The sequence below is a fragment of the Bos mutus genome, chromosome 22 (genome assembly GCF_027580195.1).
Source record: "Bos mutus isolate GX-2022 chromosome 22, NWIPB_WYAK_1.1, whole genome shotgun sequence".
NCBI classification, from domain to species: Eukaryota; Metazoa; Chordata; class Mammalia; order Artiodactyla; family Bovidae; genus Bos; species Bos mutus.
In genome coordinates this window covers 35656431-35681833 of record NC_091638.1, presented here as the reverse complement: position 1 = coordinate 35681833, position 25403 = coordinate 35656431, and the positions used below count along the sequence as shown (strand labels likewise).

At 43.9% G+C, this 25403-nt stretch overlaps 1 protein-coding gene across 16 annotated transcripts in view; it reads right to left on the bottom strand.

Annotated features, from left to right (window-relative positions):
• MAGI1 (membrane associated guanylate kinase, WW and PDZ domain containing 1) overlaps nucleotides 1-24936 on the bottom strand; it is a 642595-nt gene extending 617659 nt beyond the window's left edge. For 6 of the 16 annotated variants that reach the window (XM_070359128.1, XM_070359130.1, XM_070359137.1 and 3 more), the window contains exon 1: nucleotides 24006-24934. In XM_070359128.1, the coding sequence (XP_070215229.1) occupies nucleotides 24006-24318 (313 nt within the window). In that variant the 5' untranslated portion in view covers nucleotides 24319-24934. Of the gene's footprint in view, nucleotides 1-24005 lie in introns of all 16 variants that reach the window. The other 10 variants (XM_070359131.1, XM_070359135.1, XM_070359136.1 and 7 more) reach the window with 3 other exon arrangements.
• Between the last annotated feature and the right edge of the window lie 467 nt (nucleotides 24937-25403).

The window sequence follows — 25403 nt, the reverse complement described above, 5'->3', positions numbered from 1 at the left end:
TCCCTATGTTGTACCCCACGCTGCACCTAAAATCCCACTTGAGAGGGAAATCAACAGAGTCCCAAGACCTCCTTGCCTTAGTTACATATGAATTCTTTCCTGGATTATAAAATATCTTTATATGCATGGGGCCTCGATTTTCAGGCGGGGGGTGGGGGGGTGGGAACCTGCTACTTAGTGGAATCACCACTCAGGTATTCCTGACCTTGAATCACCTATCCATCACCAGCTCTCCCTTTCAATGAAACCAAATATTTATTTTAAATATAAAGCAGGGACAGATGAAACAGTTCCGTGGATGGAGCATGCCAGGTCTCTGAACCCAGGCTCAGCCGAGGGTTCTTTCAGTCCCTCCAGTCCCGGAGCTGCCCCACGCTGCACTCTGCAAGCCCAAGACATATTCATATAGCCCTGCTGCAGCCTGCGGCCTCAAGACAGCAAACACGACTGGGCACTGCAGAAGCTTGGGGAGCAATTCCAAAATGAGACTTGCACCATATGAGCAACTTGGAGCTCCACCGGGGAGGAGTGCACAGCCAAAGCCACTGCTAGCACTTAAGGGGCAAAGAAGCCATGTGCTCAGGATAGACACTCAACCTCGGCAGACACGCAAACAATAACCTCACTGAATTCTAGAAATATGTCTTGACATCCACAAATACAGCATAGTACTCTTTCTACAGACAAAGAAACTGAGGTATTGGCAGTACAAAGTAGCAGAGTCCTGGATCATTTGAAAGTAGGAGTAAAATGGAATAGTTGGGAAGTACAGAGTTTTTTCCCTTCAACCACCTTGCTGATCTGTTACATCATTCGCAGGGTTTGTCCAAACTGCCCTTGTCATATATCAGTGGTTTTTCTGGACCTGGAAAAATGGAAGATGTAATGTACATAATGGAGATTGCTGTAATAAATCAAAATCAGCTCAAGACACAGCATCAAAGACCTGGATGGGTGGAACTATATTCAATATCCTATGATAAACCACGATGAAGAACAATTATGAAAATGAATGTGTGTGTGTGTGTGTGTGTGTATATATATATATATATATGAGTCACTTTGCTGTACAGCTGTAAATAGCACATCACTGTAAATCAACTATACTTAAATTAAAAAAAAAAAAAAAAAAAAAAAAAAAAAAGACCTCTATGGGCTCTGCTGATCCTCAGAGAGGTCCATTTCTTTATCAACAAGTAAAGATGCCAACCACCTCCCAGTGCTCAGAAGGGCATCCATCATCCCTGGACTCACTTTGTATTCCAGTTCTGAGATTAACAGCAATGGCAGAGAATACTTTTAACTTCTCTGAGCCTCAATTTTTTTCTTCCATAAAATGGGAAGGATTATAGTACCGACACTCCACAGAGTTGTTTGAGGAGTAAATAAAATAATACAGAGCACTGACAGCAAAGCATAGCACACAGTCAGGCTCTAACTAGTACTTTTAAGAAGCATTAAATGAGAGAAAAGTATACAAAACATTTAATAAGCAATAAATGTCTAGTGGTTTCCTCATGATCCCATTCACAGCTGGAATAAACATTTGCAAGAATAACTGACCGAACTAGGTAACTACTCTTGCCTCAAGTTTATTGGAAAATGCCTATCTTTATACCAATCATTCTAGAATTCTAAAGACTCAGGAATCATTTAATTGCTCTGTAATCATTTGTAGCTTCCAGAGTGGTGACTAAATTCAGACCTCAAGAGAGAGATCTAAGAAAAATAACATAAAGACATAAAGAGAGTATACTTAGAATGTGTCTCTATCAAATCTGCTCCATATAATTTGGTCCAACAAATTCAGCTCCATAAAATCTAAGACGAGGTGTTAGTGCCAAGGAAGAATATAAAAATGCAGAGTGTTAAACAGAAGTGTTTTAAGTCAATTATGCAGTAAATTCAGTGCTTCCATAAACCTAAAATCAAAAGTAATCAGATTCAAAAGAGAGAAGCTGACAAATGTAATATAATATCATTCATTCAATGCTCTGTGTTCCACAATAAGAGCTTCATTGCAACATTTCTTTTAATCCTTGCAGCAACCATACAAGGTCACAGAAGTAAAACCATGCATCAAAGGTCACACAGCAGTCAAGCAGTGGGACTGGATTTGAACCCAGTGGGTAAAGAATCCATGTGCAATACAGGAGATGCAGGAGACCCAGGTTTGATCCCTGTGTCAGAAAGATCCCCTAGAGGAAGGCATGGCAACCCACTCCAGTATTCTTGTCTGCAGAATTCCATGGACAGAGGAGCCTGGCGGGCTACAGTCCATAGTGTCACAAAGAGTCAGACACAACTAAAGAGACTGAGTGCACACACAGAGCTGAAATGCAAAGTTGGTGAGTATCACTTCTAAGCTTATGGCCTCAAACTCAGGAAGAAGTGTTGGCCAAATCAAAGTTGATGGTAAGATTGACGCCTCCAAGTCTAGTTGACCAGGGACAGCTTAAAAAAAAAAAAAACCTGGTGACCAATATACATACCCCTCTAAGTGCCAAAGAGATGATGAGGAAGTATTGATGGCAAAGCTGGCAAACCCAGACAACAAATTCCCCATCCTCTGAGCCAGAGACATCAAGCAAATGGTGTTCCTGACACACCTGGGAAGGTCAGGCAAAGCTATGAGAAAGAAGAAAAAGCAGAACAGATGCAGCCAAGATCTCAAGAAAATCTAACTGCACCTGCTTCTGATGGCAGTGGGAAAAATCAGATAGAAAAAGGTAAAAATCCAAATGCCCATTGGCAGCAGAATGGATACACGATGGTGGTATACCCATACAATGGAATATTACTCAGCCATTAAAAGGAAATTCTGACACATGCTACAACCTGGATGAGCCTTGAGCACAATATGCTAAGTGAAAGAAGCGAGACACAAAAGGTCAAACTCTGTATGATTCACTCATATGAGGTACCTGGAGTTGTCTGAGTTATAGAGACAGAGACTAGAATAGTAGCTGCCAGGCACTAGGGGAGGGGAGAATGGAGACTGAGATTTTAATGGACACCGAGTTTGGGAAGATGGATGAGTTCTGGAGTCAGATGACTAATGATTGCGCAACAATGTGAATGTACTTAAAGCCACTGAACTGTGCATTTTTTAAATGGTTAAATTAATTTCATGTTACACATACTTTACCACCATTTTTCAAAAAGTCAAATACAACCTTGCTATGGCCATAAAGAGCAAGTCCCATTGCCTGGAACCATAAGAAGAGAGTCGTGCTAAGTGCTGGGAAAGGCAGGCACTTGGGTCGGGATCTACGCAGGGCACGGGTACAGACAGATAAACAGAAGCTCTAAGCTGCGATGGTCCAAGCAAACTCACTGCAAACCACCTCCCAGGCACTGACATTTCCTTCCCCAGAGAGGAACAAGGACTGTAGACTCCCCGAACACAAGAAAGGGTGCCTGGCTTCCGGCCTTCCCCGCCTTCTCCAGACTACACTCCAGAAGTCCCCATACCCTGAATTCACACAGTGGTGTGGTGCCATCTGAAGCTGATCCCACAAGGCAGTAATGCAGCATCCTGGTGGAAGCCTGCAGAAATGCCATCGCTGGCACTTAATCTGAGGAGAACCCTAGGATTGTAATGACCTCTCAAGCCTCAATGCTTCAACCTCTAAACTAGAAAGATAGTTAGGGAGTTTGGGATGGGCATGTACACACTACTATATTTTAAATGGATAACCAACAAAGACCTACTATATAGCACAGGGAACTCTGTTCAGTGTTATATGGCAGCCTAGATGGGAGGGGAGTATGAGGGAAAACGGATACATGCCTATGTATGGCTCAGTCCCTTCACTGTTCACCTGAAACTACCACAACATTGTTAATCAAAACAAAATTAAAAGTTTTTAAAATAATTAATATAATTAATTAAATATGGGAGGATGGTATACACACTTCAATTTTAGGCAAGGCCTGTCTGCAGTTCTGGAGAAGGCAATGGCACCCCATTCCAGTACTCTTGCCTGGAAAATCCCATGGATGGAGGAGCCTGGTGGGCTGCAGTCCATGGGGTCGCTGAGAGTCAGACACGACTGAGCGACTTCACTTTCACTTTTTCACGTTCATGCATTGGAGAAGGAAATGGCAACCCACTCCAGTGTTCTTGCCTGAAGAATCCCAGGGACGGGGGAGCCTGGTGGACTGTTGTCTATGAAGTCACACAGAGTCGGACACGACTGAAGTGACTTAGCAGCAGCAGCAGTCTTCTGTTCAGATGTGACTTCTGTGTTGAGGCTGAATCAGATGGTGATAGGAGGGGATATATGGGCTTCCCTGGTGGTTCAGAACCTGGTGGTAAAGAATCTGCCTGCAACGCAGGAGACCCAGGTTCGATCCCTGGATCAGGAAGATCCCCTGGAGAAAGAAATGACAACCCACTCCAGTATTCTTGCCTGGGAAATTCCACGGACAGAGGAGCCTGGCGAGCTATAGTCCATGGGGTCTCAAAGAGTCAGACATGACTAAGCGACGAAACCACAACCTCCACCACCACACACACTTCACAGCTTGTGCTGAGGATTAAAGATCAGGCTTGTGCAGCCCTCAGAGCAAAGCCTGACCTGCCCAGCACTGAACCTAGTTCTGCTCTTGAGGGCATCACTGGTACTAGCTTTCTCTGCTGGGTTTTCACTCCCATAAGTGAAGTCCAAAAGGCAGACGACAGGACAAACTATGAGGAGGTGAGGGCCAGAAGGCCTCCCGACTCTGACAAGAAAGATGGACTTACGATCTCATACAGTAAAGCAGGAGAAAGGCATTAGAGTTGAACCGTGAGAATGCCAGGAGCCAACTTAATAAAGGAGAAGCAAGCATCCTTACTCCTCTGCGGGAGTTAAAAATCTGCCAATTGCTTTCTTATCTGGGATTCATTTAACTTTCCCCCTCTTATCTTGGTCAGAGATGGGGTCCCTAATTATTGCTGGCTGTACTTCTCATACACACAATACACACAGGAGCAACCGAGGCATCTTCTCACATTTGCAACTTTCTGTTACCACTACTTGGGAGCCGTAAAAGAAGACTATTTTCCTCCAAAGACGGTATGCTTGGGTAACAGAATTTGGCCACACTATCTTTCCCTAAAGATGGCATCCCCCTCCTACACCCATCTACCAGGGTATTCAGAGCCAGCATTTGAACCCAATCTGCATTTCCAAAACTCTTAAGTAAGAAGCTAGCTATGTGGCCTGCAGCCAGGAACTAGAATTATCACTGGATTTTACAGACAAGGGAACTGAGACACAGAGAAGTGAAGTCACATGCCCAAGGCCATACAGCAGGTAAAGAGTAGACTGGAACTGAAATCAGGGCAGCCCACTGTAACCACCTAGCTCTTTTGACTCACAGAGTTCATGGTTCCCTATAGCCTGATTCTGTATGTATTCCAGCAATACCCGCTACAGCTAATGAGGCTGGTGACCTTCTTCACATCCCTTGCATTTTGAGTGCTCAGGCTGTTACCTCACTCAGCACAACACAATGCTTGTTCTGCTTACTTAATTCCATTTCTCTCTTCAAGTCCATGCTTGTCAAGCTTTGCCAGCAGACTGAAAATTTGTCTGCTCATCTCTCACTCTGCCCTTCAGGAATCCATGGTGTGTCTCCATAGTTCTCCTGCACTGCTCAATCAAAATTCCTGGATAATTTTCATCTCTTCCCTAAGCCATGCATATATCTGAAAGCACCTACCCACCATGAGAAGGCAGCCATTCAGCTTCATTCATTCATTGGTCCATGGAATGAATGGACCAATTCATTGGTTTGTTCTGCTCAGCTATCAAGTGCCAGAAACTGCCTGGCCACAAGAATAAGAAAGCAGGGAATTCCCTGGTGGTCCAGTGCTTAGGACTTAGTGCTTTCACTGGCATGGCCTGGGTTGGATCCCTGGTTGGGGAACTAAGATCCTGAAAGCTGCAATGCGCAGCCAAAAGACGAATAGCAAAGTATATGATTCAAGTTCCTGCCCTTAAGGTAATCACATTCTGGTGGGACAGATAATAAAGGGGTTAATTTCAGATGGCGATGAGGGCAAAAGCAAAAGTAGAGTGATGCAGTGGTGAGTGACTGGAGGAGGGGAAGGTTCTATGAGAAGGTAACACAAGTCTAGACCAGGATTTCTAAATCTTGGTACAATACCAAGGACCCAGATGACTAAACTCAGTCCTACTGCAAGTGGCCAATGATCTGCTTAAGCCTCAAGGACTGGTTTACACACAGTATGTGGCATTCTTCTCCATCTCTCTCCCCCTGGCTATAAATAAGCAGGCCTGTCACCCCTTTTGCCACGGTCACCTGTCTGCAAACAAGAGAAGCCATCCTAAGGTCAAGCCAGCATTGTGAAGAGAGCACTGAGAGAATCAAGGCTACCCTTTACAGTATCTAGGCTGTGTCCCTACAGTTGGTAAGTATAGGCTGAAATCCAATCCATTCTCTGCTCTCCACACCACGCAGGGATGTGTTTGCCCAGCAGAGATATAATTTCTACTCTGAACAAAGACATCATATGGGCTAGTGGCAGCTCCGAAGCAAATCAGAAAAACATGGCCCATGCCCTGATCAAACCCTACCTGAAGCTCCCTTCTTATTCTGAAATCCTTGGTTACATATATCAGTTAATCCTCTTTGCTGTTTAAGCCATTTGAGTTGTTTTTTCCTTTGATTTGCAACCAAAAGCATCAAGTGATAAAATGGCTTATGCCAGGTAACTTAAGAGTTTCCCTCCCTGCATAAAATACTCAAATTGAAGTAATTTATTCAACCATCTGTTATATTAGGTGCTGGAGACTGAGCAGTCCACAGGAAAAACATCATCCCTAGCTTCATGGAATTTATCTGTTCTATATAAACCACTCCATTTGAGACAAGCAGCACACTGCCATACCGAGCTTCTTCAAGAAAAGTGCCACCAGTAAATATAAATATATTTTTTTTTTGATAAAACGTTTTGATAAAACGGTCAAAAGGACACTTAAAATCTACCTGTCCCAGGCTTTCACACTTAACAAACATCAACACAAAGGGTCACTTCAGCCTCTTTTTCTTGGAACAGATAAATGTGTCACTAAAGAAATATGACTGCCCTCACCATTTGTAATAGCAACGTCTCCCATGCTGTTCAGTCTGGTAGACTCTAGCCACGAGTGGCTGCTGCTACTGCTAAGTCACTTCAGTCGTGTCCGACTCTGTGCGACCCCATAGACAGCAGCCCACCAGGCTCCCCCGTCCCTGGGATTCTCCAGGCAAGAACACTGGAGTGGGTTGCCATTTCCTTCTCCAATGCATGAAAGTGAAAAGAGAAAGTGAAGTCACTCAGTCGTATCCAACTCTTAGCGACCCCATGGACTGCAGCCTTCCAGGCTCCTCCATCCATGGGATTTTCCAGGCAAGAGTACTAGAGTGGGGTGCCATTGCCTTCTCCAGCGTGGCTGCTGCTGCTGCTGCCAAGTCGCTTCAGTCGTGTCCGACTCTGTGCAACCCCATGGACTGCAGCCCACCAGGCTTCTCCTTCCATGGGATTCTCCAGGCAAGAACACTGGAGTGGGTTGCCATTTCCTTCTCCAGCAGCGTGGCTACTTATGGCTAAATTTAATTTAATGCTATGTAAATAAAAAGGAAAAAAAACCTTTTTCATAGCATGGCTGGTGAGAGGTAGCCACGCCACCGCATGACAAGTACACAATCTCCTTATGCTAGTGTATAAAACAGCAGACAGCACAGGTGAAGAACATCTCCATCACTGCAAAAAAAAACTCTACTGGGTTGTATTAATACTTTCCTTCTCCAGAGTTTACTTTCTATTTTACAAAAAGGCAAGCACGGTGATGAGGAAGAGGTCTCTTAAATTACTAGGCTAATGCTAGGATCCTGAAGCAAAAAGATGACCTTCCACATACGCATCTGCACACAGCCAGTATGTGCACCCTAAAAGAACCAGCAGCTCAAATAACTCAATTAGTATTTCTATTCTTGACTCCATTCCCCAATCAATGTTCATTTAAATGTAGAGTGGGGTCTGCTACCATCATTTATTAGGGAACTGGATTTGAAAAGGCTAGGATGTCTCAAGGCCTGGAGTCTCAAGCTTTAAACTTACAACAACAAGCCAAAAATTTTTTTTAAACAAACGTGTGGATTCACAGGGTCCACCCTCTAGGATTCTAGATTCCACAGGTCTGAGATGGGGCCAAGTAACCCCCGAGTTTCATAAACACTGGATGATTCTGAATCGGTGACCGTTTTATGAACCACTCTTTGGAATTGGGGTTATCAGGATTCCACTGGGCAGGGAGACATGAGTCAGCGGCACCAACGGACTCGCCCGCAGATGTCCAGAGCTCACAAACTCTCCCAGGTAATTCTGATGTACTTTCCATTTATCCAAAACCTAATTTGCGGGCCCCTGTTTCTGAAGTTGATTATTTTCTCCAAGATTTCCCCCACAGCCCTTCCAGAATGTCTTTCTTCCCTCAGGAATCCAGGCAATAGGGTGACTCATCATGTTTTATCAAACCCCATGGACGGGCTCCTTCCACCAAAACAGATTCCAGCAGTGACAACCAGCTATCATCTTCCCCAGTAACGCCGTCTTCTAACAATCGCCTTCCTCAGAGATAATTCACGCAGAATAGCTTCAGCTTACATTTTTAGCTAAAATGTCTCAGAAACGGATTCACATTGCTTTAGAAAGCCTAGGCCTTTCTTCCTTATGGCAGTATTTTCCCACAGACAGAGACAGAAATAGCCAAGAGCTGCACTGAGTTTTCCTCTGCTGGGCATCCTAACTCTCTGACATTCTTTTTTCAAATCATGATATGTGTACAATACATCAATATTGAGACAACACTTTGTGCTTTCTAAAGAGTCTTCCTAGACCCTGTGTAGGTACTAAACGGTGACTTTGCACTGTGGCATGATTCCTCATGGCTGGACTCTTCTCTCTGCCAAATACCAAAGCTCGGGAAGCTCACCAATGTCTGTCCAGCCTAAAACACTGCAGAGGGCTTCCCTGGTGGTCCAGTAGTTAAGACTCCACTGCAGAGGGCACAGGCTCATTCCCTGGTCTGGGAAGATCCTGCATGTGGCATAGGGCAGCAAAAAAATTAAAATTAAAAAAAAATAATAAAAACAGTTAAAACACTGCAGAATATAAGCCTTTCCTGCTCCATCTTATCCTTGGGCATTTTAAAGTAGGACAGAAGCCAAATTTCATCCTAACTTAGGGGAATCATGGGTGCCCCAAAAGCGGTGATCATACTGAAGGAGGTGGATCAGAGCATACAGCAGTCTCCACTTGAAAACAGTCCTTAGTTTTGTCTCACACTCAAAGTTCTGAATTACATATAGTATATCTTATCTAAAATCTGAATTCCTAGACAGTCTCTTGGAATGTTCTCACTATGATACAGATATGGAGAGAAAGAAGGCAATGGGAGCAGAAGAGAATAGAAACACAGTCCCCATCCACACCTGGCACAATCTGAGCTCTATGCCGGGTTCTCACTGCCAACTCTACAGTTTTCATTTTACAGAGGCCCGTCCTTGGTTGGCTCCATGACAGAAAAACTGCACTCCCTAAATTTCAAATCTGATTTACACAAGTCCCCTTCCCCATCCTAGGTCAGCAAGCCTGGTGCCCACCATGAATCCTGCAACACAAAACGATCTATGATGCAGGCAGGAAAGCAAGAAGGGCTGCACTGGTTTTCAAAAAACTAGAATTCTACCAGATAATGCTGGCCTGGAGAACAGAGGTGAATCGTGCTCTGAAAGCATCTGCTCTTGGACTAAAGGTCAGGGTCCTGATTTACCTGTAGAATAGCCAAACGAGACATGTTATTAGGGATTTTCCTGCCATATTTAGAAGTTCCCTAAGAAATACACATAAAAGTCATTCATTCTTTAATTTGGAAGACTACACATTTTAGAGTACAATAACCTCAGGGCAGAGAATATATACTGTTCCCAGTACATACTCACATAAATGTCATCAAGATGTTATTTTGCACCCAGTTCTAAGACTCAGCAGACCAGGACCCTGAAATAAAATAGTCCAAGACTCAAGATCAGCTGTCAAAATACAGCCTCTCCCCATCTCCTTGTGACTCGAATGGGAGAGCTGTCACCAGCTAAGCGACCAATAAACTAACATGGTCTAAAGAGACAAACCTGACCACTTCTGGAACTTCTTATTCTCCTCAACACACGTTTGTGGGCCCTCTCTGGGAGCCAGTGGCTATTCTGGGCCCTGAAAACACAGATGAGTAAGAAATGTGATAAATGTTCTTGAAGAAACAGTATGAGAGACATCAAGTGAGAGAGACAAACAGGTCAACCAGAGGCTGCAGCTTGCTGCTTGAGGACCAAATATGGCTCCCAGATGTGTTGCTTGGTTTATCCATGCTTTAGAAAATTTTTGAACTAACACTTTCAAATTGGCAAAGTTCATTTTTTTTTAACAATCAAAGATTCTGCACTTCTCTTTAAAGCTTAAAAAAATCTGGCAACAATGGGCAGTGCCCTGACAAGTCAACAACCAGCTGAAGCTGAGTGGCAACTGCTCCCTTTGAACAAAACAGCTCCTTCCAATTTACCCCAGTCCCCACCATTCCCTGATGCCCTTTAAAATATCCACTCATTATCTGCGTTTGTGATGACTATTGCAAAGGAACAATTCCAGTGCTAGGTAGGATCTGTTCTAACTGAGCTAAGTTAAGAAATATACAGGACTGTCACATCCAGGTGGCAGGGAGTTAAGTTGATAAGCAGCCTGAATGGTTTTTTCAAGGCATTAGTTTTAAAAAGATAAAATTCAAGTGAGACAAGAAGTTCTAGACATCTATCCAAAGAAAATAGCTGAAGAAGTTCACTGAAATGTATATATAAGGATATTCAGCAATGTGTTGTATAAAACAAGAACTAAAAACAACCTAAATGTTCACTCTGAAAACACGATTTAACATATTATAGCACTACTAAAAACCGATTCCACAGCCATCAAAATGGTAAAGTTGATCTACACATAAGTGTAAGAAAAAAGTCTATGATATGTCGTTAGGCACAAAGAAAAATCACACTAAAACTACATGTGCAGTACCATTCAATTTTCAGAAGAAAAAGACCCTCCCAAAAAAGTCTACCAAAAAAAAAAAGTATGTGTATTTATATATGTTTATATATACATATAAATGTCTGGGTAAAAATAGAGTAACACATGTATTTCTCTGAGACGGGATTATGTGCAATGTGGGTACATTTTCCTTTCATACAGTCACATCTTTCTGTATAGTACACATTGTTTAAATGAGGGAACAAATTGAATTTCACCATGAAAAAACCATAAGCTATGGAAGCACAGAACAACAATGGAGAGTGATCGACAGTCATCCAAGATCACAACTTTGAGTTTTTAAAAAATTAGAAACCAAAAAAATCTACATGCCTGTGCTTTCTGGGAAGAGGAAAAGAAAAAAAACTACATGCTCCAACACCAAAGAAAGTCATTTTTTAATAACTTGATCTTGAGTTTTGAATTCTTAACCAAGTCACACAGACTTAAACAGGCTGATAGTTGGAGGAGGAAATGAACAGGCTCTCCCTATCTGATGTAAATTCCAACGCTTAGCCAAGAATCCAGGTGGTAAAATACTGACTCTATTTAAATCAAGCCAAAGTGATGCCTTCCGTGGCCACATTACATAAGCAATAGGCTCCACTGCTGCACACATCTGGTCAGAAAAAAGGCCCTCTAAGACCTTCAACACAATTAATTCAATATTTTCCTGACAGTTCAAAATGCTACGACAACTGGCAGACAACCATCTTAAATCATCACGGAAAAGTCAGACATATGGCTAAGTATATTTAATATGCTTTAAAAATAAGCCACAGATTTTTGAGCCAACGAGATCTTAGGCAAGAATTTTTATTTATTTAAAAGTTATGCCTACTCGTTACCTCAAAAGATTTCGATTCAAAGGTGATTGCTTGAGAACCTAGAGAGGGCAGAGATTACAAAGAGACATAAAACAGGGATGCTGCCTTCAAGACTGTGAGAAGCACATAACCCAGTGCAGGAGACAGACAAGCAAATCTGCGTTCAAGACACTATTGGGACTCTTGAAATCATGATGTGCATGCGGGAAGACAGAGCACAGAGGAGGAAATAATCAACAGTGTTGGTGATGGAGATCTGGGAAAAGAGAAGGCAAATAAGCAGAATTGTTTGAAACTCTGTAGCAGCACCCTGTGTTCTGCCCAATAAACACTTTGCAAATCCATTTTATGATTATTATTATTAATTCTGGGACTCTTTTTGGGGATAGGTGAGGTCACCGGGCATGGTTTGCTGTCTCAGACAGCAATGGTACAGCTTAACAGAGGTCAACACACTTCTAGTGTGGAAAAACCTAGGACAAGAATTTTGGAACCAGGCAGATCTGAGCTGGAATCTACCTAGTATAAGTAAGCTACCTGGGGACCAGGATAAATTACCTGAGCTCTCAAGCTACTTTTCTCATAGCTAAAATGAGAATGACATCATCCACCCAGGCAAAACCCTAACCGGGGTCTCAGAGACATGGCAGAAGATGAATATATAGTAATTATGATGATCAGTTTACTGCTTCTAATTCAGATTCCCAATCTCAACCATGAAACTACACCTGAGAGAAGAGCTTCTGGACTCAGTCTCAGGGCCCTCTGGGGCTGGATATCTCTCTGCGATGGTTGTTGCTGTCCAGTCACTAAGCACGCCAGGTTCCTCTGCCCTCCACTATCTCCTGGAGTTTGCTCAAATTCATGTCCACTGAGTTGGTGACCCTATGTAACCATCTCATCCTCTGTCACCCACTTCTCCTCCTGCCCTCAATCTCTCCCAGCATCAGGGTCTTTTCCAACGAGACAGCTCTTCGCATCAGGTGGACGTATTCTGCACTGTAGGATGTTTGGTCACATCTCTGGGCTCTGCTCTCTAAATGCCACTTAGCATTGCCCCATCCTGAGTTGAGACACGGAGAAGGCAATGGCACCCCACTCCAGTACTCTTGCCTGGAAAATCCCATGGATGGAGGAGCCTGATAGGCTGCAGTCCATGGGGTCGCGAAGAGTCGGACACAACTGAGCGACTTCACTTTCACTTTTCACTTTCATGCATTGAGAAGGAAATGGCAACCCACTCCAGTGTTCTTGCCTGGAGAATCCCAGGGACGGGGGAGCCTGGTGGGCTGCCATCTATGGGGTCGCACAGAGTTGGACACGATTGTCGTGACTTAGCAGCAGCAGCAGCAGAGTTGAGACAACCAACAACATCTCCAGACATGGCCAAATGTCCCTTGGGGATCAAAATCCTCTTCAGTTGAAAAACCACTTCTGCAGAGGATGGATTGTTGGGTCTTTGTTGATGGGTCTTCATTTCTGAACTGAAAATTATCATGGCTGCTATTAGGTAGGTATGGCGGTAAGGACTACATACCATACACACCAAGCACAGGATAAACTGTTTTGCGTATGTTTTCTCATTTAATCCTCACAACCACCCCTATGAGGTAGGCATTATTCTCATTTTCAACTGGAACAACTGACGTTCTGGGAGGTTAACATGCCTATGGCTCTTCAGCTGGAGTCAGACCCAACCAGGCTGACTTCAAAAGCTTGTACCACCAAGTCCCACTGCCTCTCCAGCCTTTCTTGATTCAGGAGTCTAGGTATGGTGCCACGAAGGCCAGAGGACCTCAGGGTCAAGCTCTTAAGGATACTTTTGCTGGTACTGCCCTACCCAGGACCCCCAGGAAACTGGGAGAGGATCATCCTCCCTACACCTTCCTGAACCAGGGTCCTGAGGACACTCATTAGAATTAATTCTTCACCAGTGACAACACGGAAGAAATTCAGGCAGAGATCCAGAGGTTTCCTTCTTCCTTGTCTGCACTAATCCAGTCTCAGCCTTTTTAAATAGTGGCATCTGAATCAGGCAGAAAAATGAGGGCTTTTTCTAGACTTGAAAAGCTCTCTAGGGAACTGTGTACCACAATTGCTATCTCTCAAGAGATCCTTTCTTCTCCCGCACGTGCTTTCCAACAGGGAACATTCAAACAATAACAGAAGCCGGTATTTCGTGAGCACTCACCACGTGCCAGGCCCTGGGCCATGTGGTTTACCTCAGTCTCCTAATTTGATCCTTCCATCAGCCTCAGGTAGTAGGTATTATTATCCCCATTTTCAGAAGGGGAAATCCTGGCACAGTGAGGAAGAGTATCTTGCCCTAAGTCACGCAGGTATTATACTGAAAAGCCTGACTTCTAACCCAGGCCAGCCTGAGTCCAAAACCTGCCAATCTACAACACATTGATAAATGCATACAGTCCTGTTAACACTGTATATGGCAATAACTGTGAAACATGGCTTAAATCAGGGCATAATGGCCTTTTAATTGCACCACCATGCCACTGTCCATAAAGAGAGCTTCGAGTCTCTCCTCACAATGGACTGAAAGATTAGCCTTATTGTGGAAAACATAACTGCATCCCATTAAAGTCACACACTAATGCCTCCGCTGGCAGTAAGAACAGGGCTGACACCTTAGCCGGGAGGATGTAATTCTCTTACGTAACTCATTCTCACCAGACTGCAGATGGAACAGGAAAAGTCGATACACACAACTGACGGTGCCTGGAACATCTCCACCATCATCCACTGAAGGGTGAGAGAGTGTGCAAAGTTATCTGGCACACTCAGCACGGTGCTGGTCTAAATCCCTAAAATAAAGACCATTTGAGACCAGCCCACAAGGCTCACTGTCTTCAAGGTTACTCTGAAATCAATCAGTGAAGCTCTATTTAGCCCAAGTTATAGACAGCAAAAGTTATATCAAGTTTAATGCAGTTTATCATAAAGTACCTACATTTTCAGAGACTTTCAAATATCAGAATTTTCAGAGGCAACCAAGCTCAGAGAGAATTCTTCTAACTCTAAAGTTGACAGTGAACATTCAAGAAATACTTGAGCAATTACTATGCATTAGGCACCATTCTTGGTACTGGGGATCCAGCAGGAAACAGATCTACAACAACCCTACCCTCTTGGAGCTTATATTTGAGAGAGACAAAGTAAGGAAATTAGTCATTCTGAAATACTTCACATATTATAAAGTAAAATAAAGCAGAGGACAGGATTGGGAATGACAAAGACAAGTGGGAAAGATTTGAAGTTCATGAGGGAGTAAGCCTCCCAGGTGACCAGGTGGAGACCACCAGGCCACGGCCGGGGAGACAGAGGACAAGTTACAGGCCAGATCGTTGGCAGGTGGGGGGTCTTGTGAGTCACCAGGAGGATTTCAGTTTTTACTCAGAGACAGAAGGACTAGAGAAACAACTGTGTTATAGATTATCCATTCTTTAATTATTTAGCTATAAAAAGAGATTACTATTTAATCATAAGAGACATTGTTCAAATTACATCTTCTCAGGTTGCTACATGCTTTCAGAAAGGATAACATCTAGAATACACTGGACCCTCCACAGGCTGCTATACCATAAAGCGAAAGTCAGCATTACTTGCTTGTCCTTGACATCCATGCAGGTTCAGCTGCGAAAAACACCAAAACAAATTCCCCAGACATACTACATGGATGTTGACATCCACAGGAGCGCAGTAGAGCAAAGCTCCAGTGTTTACCAAGGATTTTTCAAGGTTATAGATCTCACATATGAGCTCCATAAAGACAGGCAGGAAGGCAGTAACCTCCTTTTTTTAGGATATGAATGTCAGCCCTTAACGAATTTGACAGCCTTTATTCACAGTGTATACAAAAATCAGTATATTCTGTTACACGTATATACAAACTTAAGGAAGGGACCACTGACATCACAGACTGGTGTTTTGCATTAAATAATCATCGTTTATAAAGTAACATCCTTCATGTAAACCCTTGTGGTAAGGAGATGTCAGAATGTTTTCCCTTATAAACCACTTAATTCCCCTTGGTGGATATCATCAATTCTGCCATCCGAAACTAGCTGGGTAATGAATGCCAACAAATGCAGTGAGCCCACTGTATGCCACGGCATCATAAGGTCAAGTTATTCGATTTTTAAATAACACGGCCATTGGCAAAGAGTAGCCACCAGAAACAGTGGACATGTTGGGTTCACTGTCCTTGCATTATTTTTTGTAAAAGCTGTAGAATGTTCCACAGTAAAACCTAAATATATCCTTCAGAGAGTGGTCTTTTGGCACCAAGAACAAAAACAGATTGATTTTTGAAAGTTTAAGTTAAAAAAAAGAAGACATAAACACAAAGCTCAGTTTAAGAGCAAGAGAGGACAAAAATCAGGCTGCTTTCTGCAGCAAAGATCCGATTCGCTCTTGGCTGGAAAAACTGCACCCAGGGACAAGGCTACAAGAAGACAGAGGTAAAGTGTCATTCTTCTGGATGCTGACATAGACCAGGTCCCACATAAACAGAAAACAGGACAGTTCCTCGTCATCCTGTTGAATGAACATCTGAAATTTTACCTCTTAAACCCCACCTAGAGTCCACAGGCAGAAATACTTAAGTACAATTCATGAAGCCTTGTCAGTTATTTATTTATTTATAGCTCAGTATAAATTATTAGAGAACCAGCTGATCAGAATGCCTAGTGATGAGAAAATGAACATATTAGGATCCAAACTGAGAAGAAATCAAAGAGGAATAGAGAGGAAAGGAGGAAACATGTTGTAGATGGCCTGATCTACATTCACCATCCTAATAAGAAGCAGGAAGAGAAAATTCATTCATGCAGCCAACAAATTCTAGCGAGCACCTGTGGAAACAGTGACAGACTTTATCTTCTTGGACTCCAAAATCACTGCACATGGCGACTGCAGCCATGAAATTAAAAGACGGTTGGTCCTTGGAAGTAGAGCTATGACAAACCTAGACAGCATACTGAAAAAAAGAAACATTACTTTGCCCACAAAGGTCTGCCTAGTCAAAGCTATGGTTTTTCCAGGAGTCACGTACGGATGTGAGAGTTGGACTATAAAGAAAGCTGAGCACTGAAGAATGGATGCTTTTGAACTGTGGTGTTGGAGAAGACTCTTGAGAGTACCCTGGACTGCAAGGAGATCCAACCAGTCCATTCTAAAGGAAATTAGTCCTGAATAATTACTGGAAGGACTGATGCTGAAGCTGAAGCTCGAATACTTTGGCCACCTGATGAGAAGAACTGACTCACTGGAAAAGACCCTGATGCTGGGAAAGATTGAAGGCAGGAAGAGACGGGGACAAGAGAGGATGAGATGGTTGGATGGCATCACCAGCTCAATGGACATGACTTTGAGCAAGCTCTGGGAGTTGGGGATAGGGAAGCCTGGCCTGCTGCAGTCCATGGGGTTGCAAACAGACACGATGGGGCAACTGTACCAAACTGATGACTTGCCAGGTACTATTTTAGGGAAACAGAGGCATGAACACATGATACAAATTTCTTATTTCCATGAGCCTTACATTCCAGTGGGAAGAGAGACAGACAATAAAGAAGCAACAAAAGAAGATAATGTGAAATTATATCAAGGCTATGAAAACACAAACCAAAATGGGGAGACGGCATGTCATACAGGGAGCTCTCTTATATGGGGATCAGTGTGAACACAGGGGCCAGCTCAGACTGGCTCTGGAGAACCAATTACATCCATCTCTTTCCAACTCCAGTGATGCAACAAATCAGTGTCTCCCTGCCACCAGAGCCAGTTGTTAAGCCTTTAGGAGCACACCACCAGATGAGGAGGTCTTTCTGAAGAGACACTAAATAGACAAGTCAATCTTGTGACCATCTTGGGTGGGGTCGGGGGGTGGGGGAGGAAGCAAGCCCAGAGACCCCAAAAGCAGAATTCACAGGAAACCAAGCAAGATAAAGCACTGTGTTTTAAAAAAAACACGAACAGAATTATTTTGTTAAAATGTTGTAATACATTCCAATTGGTCAAAATAAACACGCAATGTCAAAACAGAACTCAAAAAAGCACAAAGAACTATATTCAATTGTGTAATGGTCCTAAGTCCCTCATTACAGCGAGGGGAAGGGTCTGGTGGTGGTGTTGTGGTTTTTAAATTGTGTCTTATTTATTGTCTCCATTCTGTCTGTAAAAAAAAAAAAGTGGAGGGACAGTTTTGGTTCCTGGGTAATTTGCAAAACCACAAAATTCACTTACAAAAATATGTAAGCGTGACCTATAATATTACCAGTTTGGGAAACTACAATCACACCCTTTTAAACTTTTGGAGTCTGGGTTATTCAGGGAATCTTAGCATTTTATGAATGCAAAGGAACTGAAGAGGCATAACCACTTATTTTAGGTATAAAGAAAGGTCCAAATAGGTAACATACTGGAGATAACAGCACTAGTCACCTAGCTTGTTCACGATTATCTGTTTCATTTGATGCCATATTTGTTTTCTTCTTCTTTTTTTCAGCCCCACTGTGCAGCATATGGTATTTTAGTTCCTCAACCAGGGATCAAACACATGCCCTCTGCATTGGAAGCACAGAGTCTTAACATCTAGACTGCCAGGGAAGTTCAATGCAATATTTTCAATGTCACTCTATATCCTAGGACAGCGGTGCTCAAAATTGAGCATGCATCAGAATCACGTGACGACTTGTTTAAAACACCCACAGGCTGCACACTCCTGAGTTTAGGTGTCTGTAGGGCTGGGTTAAGGGCCAGGAATCTGCACATATAACGAGTTCCCTGGTGATGTCAATGCCACTGGTCTGGGGACCCTACTTGAAATTCACTGATCCAAGAACTGGAAGCATGGGTTTTGCCACCTAACACAGCTGAGTTCCAGCTCCACTTCAGCCACTTGTATGACCCTTGGAAAAGCCACCCAAACCCTCTGGACTTCAGTCTCTGACACATAAGTCCAGTTGGGAGGAATAAAGAAATGCCCATAAAGCACTAGCTCAGCCAAGGGCAAGGCCTTTTAGAAGCAAGTGCTCAAAAAATACTAGTTACAGCCTACAGAAATGTTTCCTTAATCATTATGGCTCCCCGTTATCTGCTATTTCACTTTCTGTGATTTCAGTTACCTACAGTCAACCCCAGTCTGAAAATATAAAACAGAAAATCCCACAAATACACAATTCACACGTTTTAAATTGTGCACCAAGTAACATGATGAAAGTTCCCACCTTCCCACTCTGTCCTGCCCAGGACATGAATCATCCCTTTGTCCAGGGTATCCTGCCTATTAGTCACTTAGAAGTCCCGTTATCAAATCAACTGTCTAGGTATAGCAGTTCTTGTATTCAAGTGACCCTTACTGTGATCAATAATGGCCAGAAAGCACAAGAGGAGAGATGCTGGTAGTCCAGATCTGCCAAAGAGAAGCCATAAAGTACTTCCTTGAAGTGAAAAGGTACAAGTTCTCAACTTAATAAAATCATATGCTGTGGGGACTTCCCTGGTTAAGACTGCACTTCTACCGCAGAGGGCAAGGTTTTGATCACTGATCTGGGAACTAAGATCCCATATGCCACATGGCACAATCAAAAAAAAATCATAAGCTGTGGATACTAAGATCTACAGTAAGAATGAATTTTCTATCTGTAAAATCATAAAGAAGGAAAAAAGAAATACATGCTAGTTTTGCTTTCATACTTAAAATTGCAAAGTTGCGGCTGCAGTGCATGATAAATGCTTTGATATTGATAAGATAGAAAAGGCATTAAATTTGTACAGTAAGGGATCTTGAGAGACCACATTCACATACCTTTTATTACAGTATACAGTGTTATAATTCGTTCTGTTTTCTCAAGTTGTTGTTAATCTCTCACTGTGCCTAATTTGGAATATACCATTCAAAAATACTTCACTTTTCTCCTTTTTCAACATACACTAGAATAAAGTTCAAAAGATAGATAAGATCAAAGATTGGAAAAGATATGGCAGAACTGGAACATTTATAGCAGCTTTATTCATAATAGGTGAAAGAAAAAAACAGTCCAAATGTCCATCGAGAAACAAAAATATAAACAATCTGGTATATGTATGCAATGTGATACTACTCCCCAATTCAAAACAACCATGATACACACAGTACGAAATCTCCAAAATCTTTTGTTGAGGGCAAAAACCCAGACACAAAAGAGTGTCTTTTGTGCATTATTTCATTGATATGAATTTCAATGATAGACAAGACTAACCCAAAGTGAGAGAAATCAAATAGTCAATGCCTCTGGAAGAGGTGGAGGGAGCTGACTGGAAAAGTATAGGAGGGAAATTTCTGAGGTAATGGAAACGCTCTGTATCTTGATCTGGGTGAAGCAGACATGAGCATATACATTTGTCAAAGCCCATCAAACTATATACTTAAGATCTGTGCATTTTACTACAGGTAAATATAAACCTATAGTATATATAGTACATGTATATATATATCTTATTATATATATGAAGTGATTTATTTTATATAGCGTATATATGTAAATTTCTTAAGGCACTTTTATGACAAAAAACTGTCATCCTTCATTTAAAATAAACCAACTCCAACCAAGTAGATCCATTTAGCTTGATTCTTTCACAGACCAGTCCTATTTCATATACCATTTACAACAGACTAGTTTAGTCTGTGCAACTTTCCAGAGAGCTGCCGTGAAATAGAGCAGAATTCTCTCCCACAAGAGGACCATGACATTTCCATACAGACAGCACCCAGAGTGACCCGTGGCCCTGGGAGTAGCTAGTTTAAGGCGCAGACAACTCAAAAGTATTATTTTCCTTTACCAAGTAGGAGCCTATTTAATATGATTAAAACACAGTAATAAAAACACAAGAAGAACAATTTTGTCCTATAATTTAAATCATATTCTCAATATGAAAGAGAAGGCTGGTGATGGTGAAGCCTGGATGGGAGGGGAGTTCGGGGAGAATGGATACACATATATATGTATGACTGAGTCCCTTCCCTGTTTACCTAAAACTACCACAACACTGTTAAGTCGGCTATATCCCAATACAAAATAAAAAGTTTCAAGCTACCAAAAAAAGAGAGAGAGAAGGCTGGTGAAATGCTTTCCAGTGCCTTCTTTCTGTAATGAAGATGTTAGAAGAGCTGCCTGCGCCTGTGTAATCATGACAGGAAATAGTAGCTTTCACATTGCAGTGGATTTCAGGCCATTCAAATGTCCCCATCCATAACTTTATTCCACTATAAGAAGAACAAGTAGGTTTGCATACACACACATGCACACACACTTTCTATGAGCATTCTTGCATAGCACACAGAATAATTCCGGGTGAAAGGAAATAAGATGGGGAGACACTAGCTTCCTTCAAACCCAGAGGCCTCTGATTCCAAACACACTTGGGTTACCTGATTGACCTTTCCAAAGTTTCACGATGATGCAGCATTGGGACAAAGCCTCCCAATGTTTGGTAACTGGTGGAGGGAGGCTCAGCCACCTATAGTATCTCACACACTGAGAATGAGCTCCCATTGATCAATTAGACACTAGTAAAACGCTCCCTGCGCCCATAATCTCCAGGATAGTCAGGAACTCGTGCCCATCCTCTACCAGCCATGTCTCCAAGATGCCCCTGCATGATGACCTGCAGCCGACCCCATCAAATGCTATGACAGTATTTTCTCTACAGTTGTATCAAGTCCTAGTAATGCAGGAACCTGAATTATGGAGTTAACCTCATAATTCAGATTCCTGACACTAAAAAAACCCAAGTCAGACATGACTTAGAGACTGAACAACAACGAAGTCCTCTAGGAAACCTTCTCTGATCATACAACTGGAAGTTAGTTCCTAGTTTCCTAAATGCTAATGCTCATTTTTTTAAGTATCATTTATATTGCACTTTAAGATCCTGTTTGTACATAGGCATTATTTTCTTCCCTGAGACTGGATGCTCCTAGAGATTGAGGACTGTTTTGTAAACTTCATTTTATCTCTAACATTGCCAGCTCAGTACATAGCACATAAATGTCTCAAAATGTTTGGTGATATATGGAGTAAGTGGAACCTGTTTTAATGGAGTAATGGTAATACACTGGGTTATTATCATTCTATACCTAATATCTAATAAAGTGCTAACACATTTTTTTTTAAAGCTAAACTTAAAAGCTAGACACAGAAATAAATAACTGCCCCAATTTCACTTGAAACGTAACAATAGCTAGTCTTTATTGAGCACTTATTATGTGTCAGGCACTATTCTGCACCCTTTATAAGTTTATGTAATACAAAACAGCCAGTTCAGAGATTCGGGAGACATATTTCCAGGTGAGACAAGGTGTTGACCTTAAGCAAAGCTGAGGTGATATGCAGTAAATGAGGCATATTCTCTCCTTTCAATGAGCTTATCACCTTGTATGGAAAGAAGGGAAGGGATCTAACGCATAGTTCAGAATAAGTAAAAAACTGACAAGACACACATTTAGGGGAATCCAGAAGAAGGCTGATTTCTTCATCCTGGCAGGATGCCTGGGGGCTTCTTGGAGGAGGTGTGCAATCAGATACTGAGGACCAAATGTAAGGAGATTCCCATAACTGTCAGTCCCTCAGCTCCCAAAGCTACCAAAAGGCCCGTCTCTTCTCCCTGTCCCCCTCCTCCACGTCATCTGGAACAGGCCTGTTTCCAAAAGAGGACTAGCTCAGCCCAGCCCTCCTTTCCTCTGCTGCTTGCCCTTTCAAGTACACAGGCACATGTATGAACTTTTCACCAAGGCTCAACCTGGTGCTTTTGCAGGGAAGAACCTGGATCACGGTGTTTGGTCATACAAGGGACCCCTTTAATGGAATCCATTCCTTCTCTACTTCTCTACTCAGGGACAGCCCTGAGCCTATACCAAACTAAGACGCAAGGGACTCCCCCTAGCCAGCAGCCATCAGAAGGGTCATCACTCCTCTCCAAGCTTCTGAGAGGTGAATTTGCTTCCACTCCCTTCTCTTAAGTGCACTCCTCAGGTCTCCCACACTCATCCCCCACCTCTTCCTCCTTGGTGGTTAAGGCTCTGCAACAAGGATTTTCAAACCCTCACTCTTGGTATCTGTGTGACCTTGGGCAAGTAACTGAACCAACATCAGTAAATGAAACAACGTCAGTCCCACCTTCTTCATCCGTAACATGGGGTTTATAAGAAAAACTCGCTCTCAGAATTGTTGTGCATCAGAACAAAAGAGTGCAAGGAAAGCATTTTACACAGAACCTGACACATAATAAGCGACAAGAAATAGCAGCTATAATCATCTTCACAGGGATGATAACGATGGTTGCAGTGATGGGGATGGTGGTGATGTTGGTGGTAGTATAAACTTGGGCTTGAATGGCGCTAAAATACCCTCTCTATTCTCTCCCCCCACCGCCACCCACAAGTCTGGGGCCAGGCCACACGGTAGAGACACATGAGTCATCCAGTTGTGGGGTGAATGCAAGATCTTCAGGCTGCAGGCTTTGGGACTGAAAGGTTGTGATGCCCTAGCCCACCTGGCCGGTCACAGGGTGATGCTGATTTTCTGATTAAGGAGGTCCAACAATCAAAGACCCTCACCTCCTTCATACCCATTCTCCAGGTCTGAAAACAGCTAAGATTTCAAAGAACGCCGTAGCTACGCCCGCTGCAACACTCGCCCAGGGAACCAGGAGAGCGTCCACTTTGCCCCTGCCTCAGTTCCCCAACTCTCCTCCCGGTGCAGGCAAGCCACTGCTGCACTTGGTGGCAGAGATAACAGGTTAGCAAACCGGGCCAGGGAAAAATCTCTGCGCTTCCCCGAGCTAACCCAAGCCCCTCTTCCCAACGCAGGTGGGCAAACAATCCACAGCCTCTCAACAACTTGGTGTATTTCACCATCACTGGGCACACGGCCTCAACATCGCCCCTATACCGCGTTCGCAGGAGAAAAGCGGGAAATCGAAAGGGGGGCGGGAGGAGGCTTCTCAGCCGGGTTCCCTTTTCTGGGGGCGCCTCCAGGAGGCGCGTCCCGACTTACCTTGTCTGACGGCTTTGAAGGTGACGGCCTCCTTGCAGCTGTCGATGACTCCCAGTACGTCATAGCGGGGCAAGCCGGACACCCGGATCCCCTGCACCTCCAGAAGCAACTCGCCCTCGCCCAGCCGAGGGCCCTCGCCGCCACCGGGAAGCCCCGCCGCTTCGGTAGCCGTCACTGCTCCAACATACGGAAACTCTCCGTTCTCCGCGCCCCCCAGCACCGTCACCCCCAGCTCTCCCTGGGGTCCCCGCTTTACGGTGCATTCGTGAACCCTGCTAGTCCAGTGGTTCTTCTTCTGGATCACTTTCGACATGATGAGTTACACCCCTCCTACCTCCGCCAAAAAAAATAATGATAAAATGAGAGACAGGTGCCCCCCACAGCACAAGCCCCCAAGCCCCTGCTGGTTCATGGGAGAGACATCTCCCCCCCAAACAACGCAGCGGGAGAGAGAAACTTGGCAGCCTCGCTCCCTTGCACACACTCGCTCACTCAAGCCATCATAAAACAAACTTTCTGGGCTTCCTCGCGAGCCCTGCACAGGCGCCCGCGAGCTTTGTTTGCATTCCGGTGCTTCTCGGTCCACGTTCCGGCGCCCGACCGTGCTCTCTGGGACCAGAGTCCACTCTGCGCCGCTTGGATTATTTTTTTTCCTTCCTTTCTTTCTTTCTTGCCTCTTAGAAATGCGGTGTCTCCTCTTTGCCTCCCGTCTGGTTCGCCTTTCCTCGCGGGCGGGCAGTTTCTGAGGGTGAGGGAAGCCCTTCCAGGCAGTTGCTGGGAGCCCTGGAGACGCGGTAGCTGAGCGGGGGCGGGGGGGACAGGAGGGAAGTGCCTGCGTCCCCTTTAAGCAGATACAAAGGCTCGGCTTGTTTTGTTACAGTTCATTCTATTCCGCGCCGCCGAGCGCAGCGGCCGGCAAGAGGAGACGCGCGCGCATGCGCCCCGCGACCGCCTGCCGGCCGGCCCGCCCCACCCGGCCTTCCCGAAGTGAGAGATTCCAATATGCTTCCCGTTGGGTCCTAAGTCCGACCCTTCCAGGATCAGCCACTTTTCTCCCCCTTCACACGCCCTTCTCGTTCCTACTTTTATTTCAGTGCTCACGACTCTGCATAGCCCTTCGGGGGTCTGGGAGACGAGCAAGTGTTTTACTCCAACTGTCTGCAACTTTTGAAAACATAGGCAATCTGCTTGGGCATTTTAAAACCATTTCAAACAGGTGGGGGTTGGGGAGACTCACACTCCCTTGCGCTCACACGCACGCACACACGCCGGCCTAAGCTTCCTTACCGCCCTCGGCCAGTGGCTGGCCACGCTGTCGGTCACCTAGCCCACCCCCCGCCGCAATTCCCTCTAATACCCTGAACCCAACCCAGAGGAGTGCGCCTGCCCGGCTTCCCC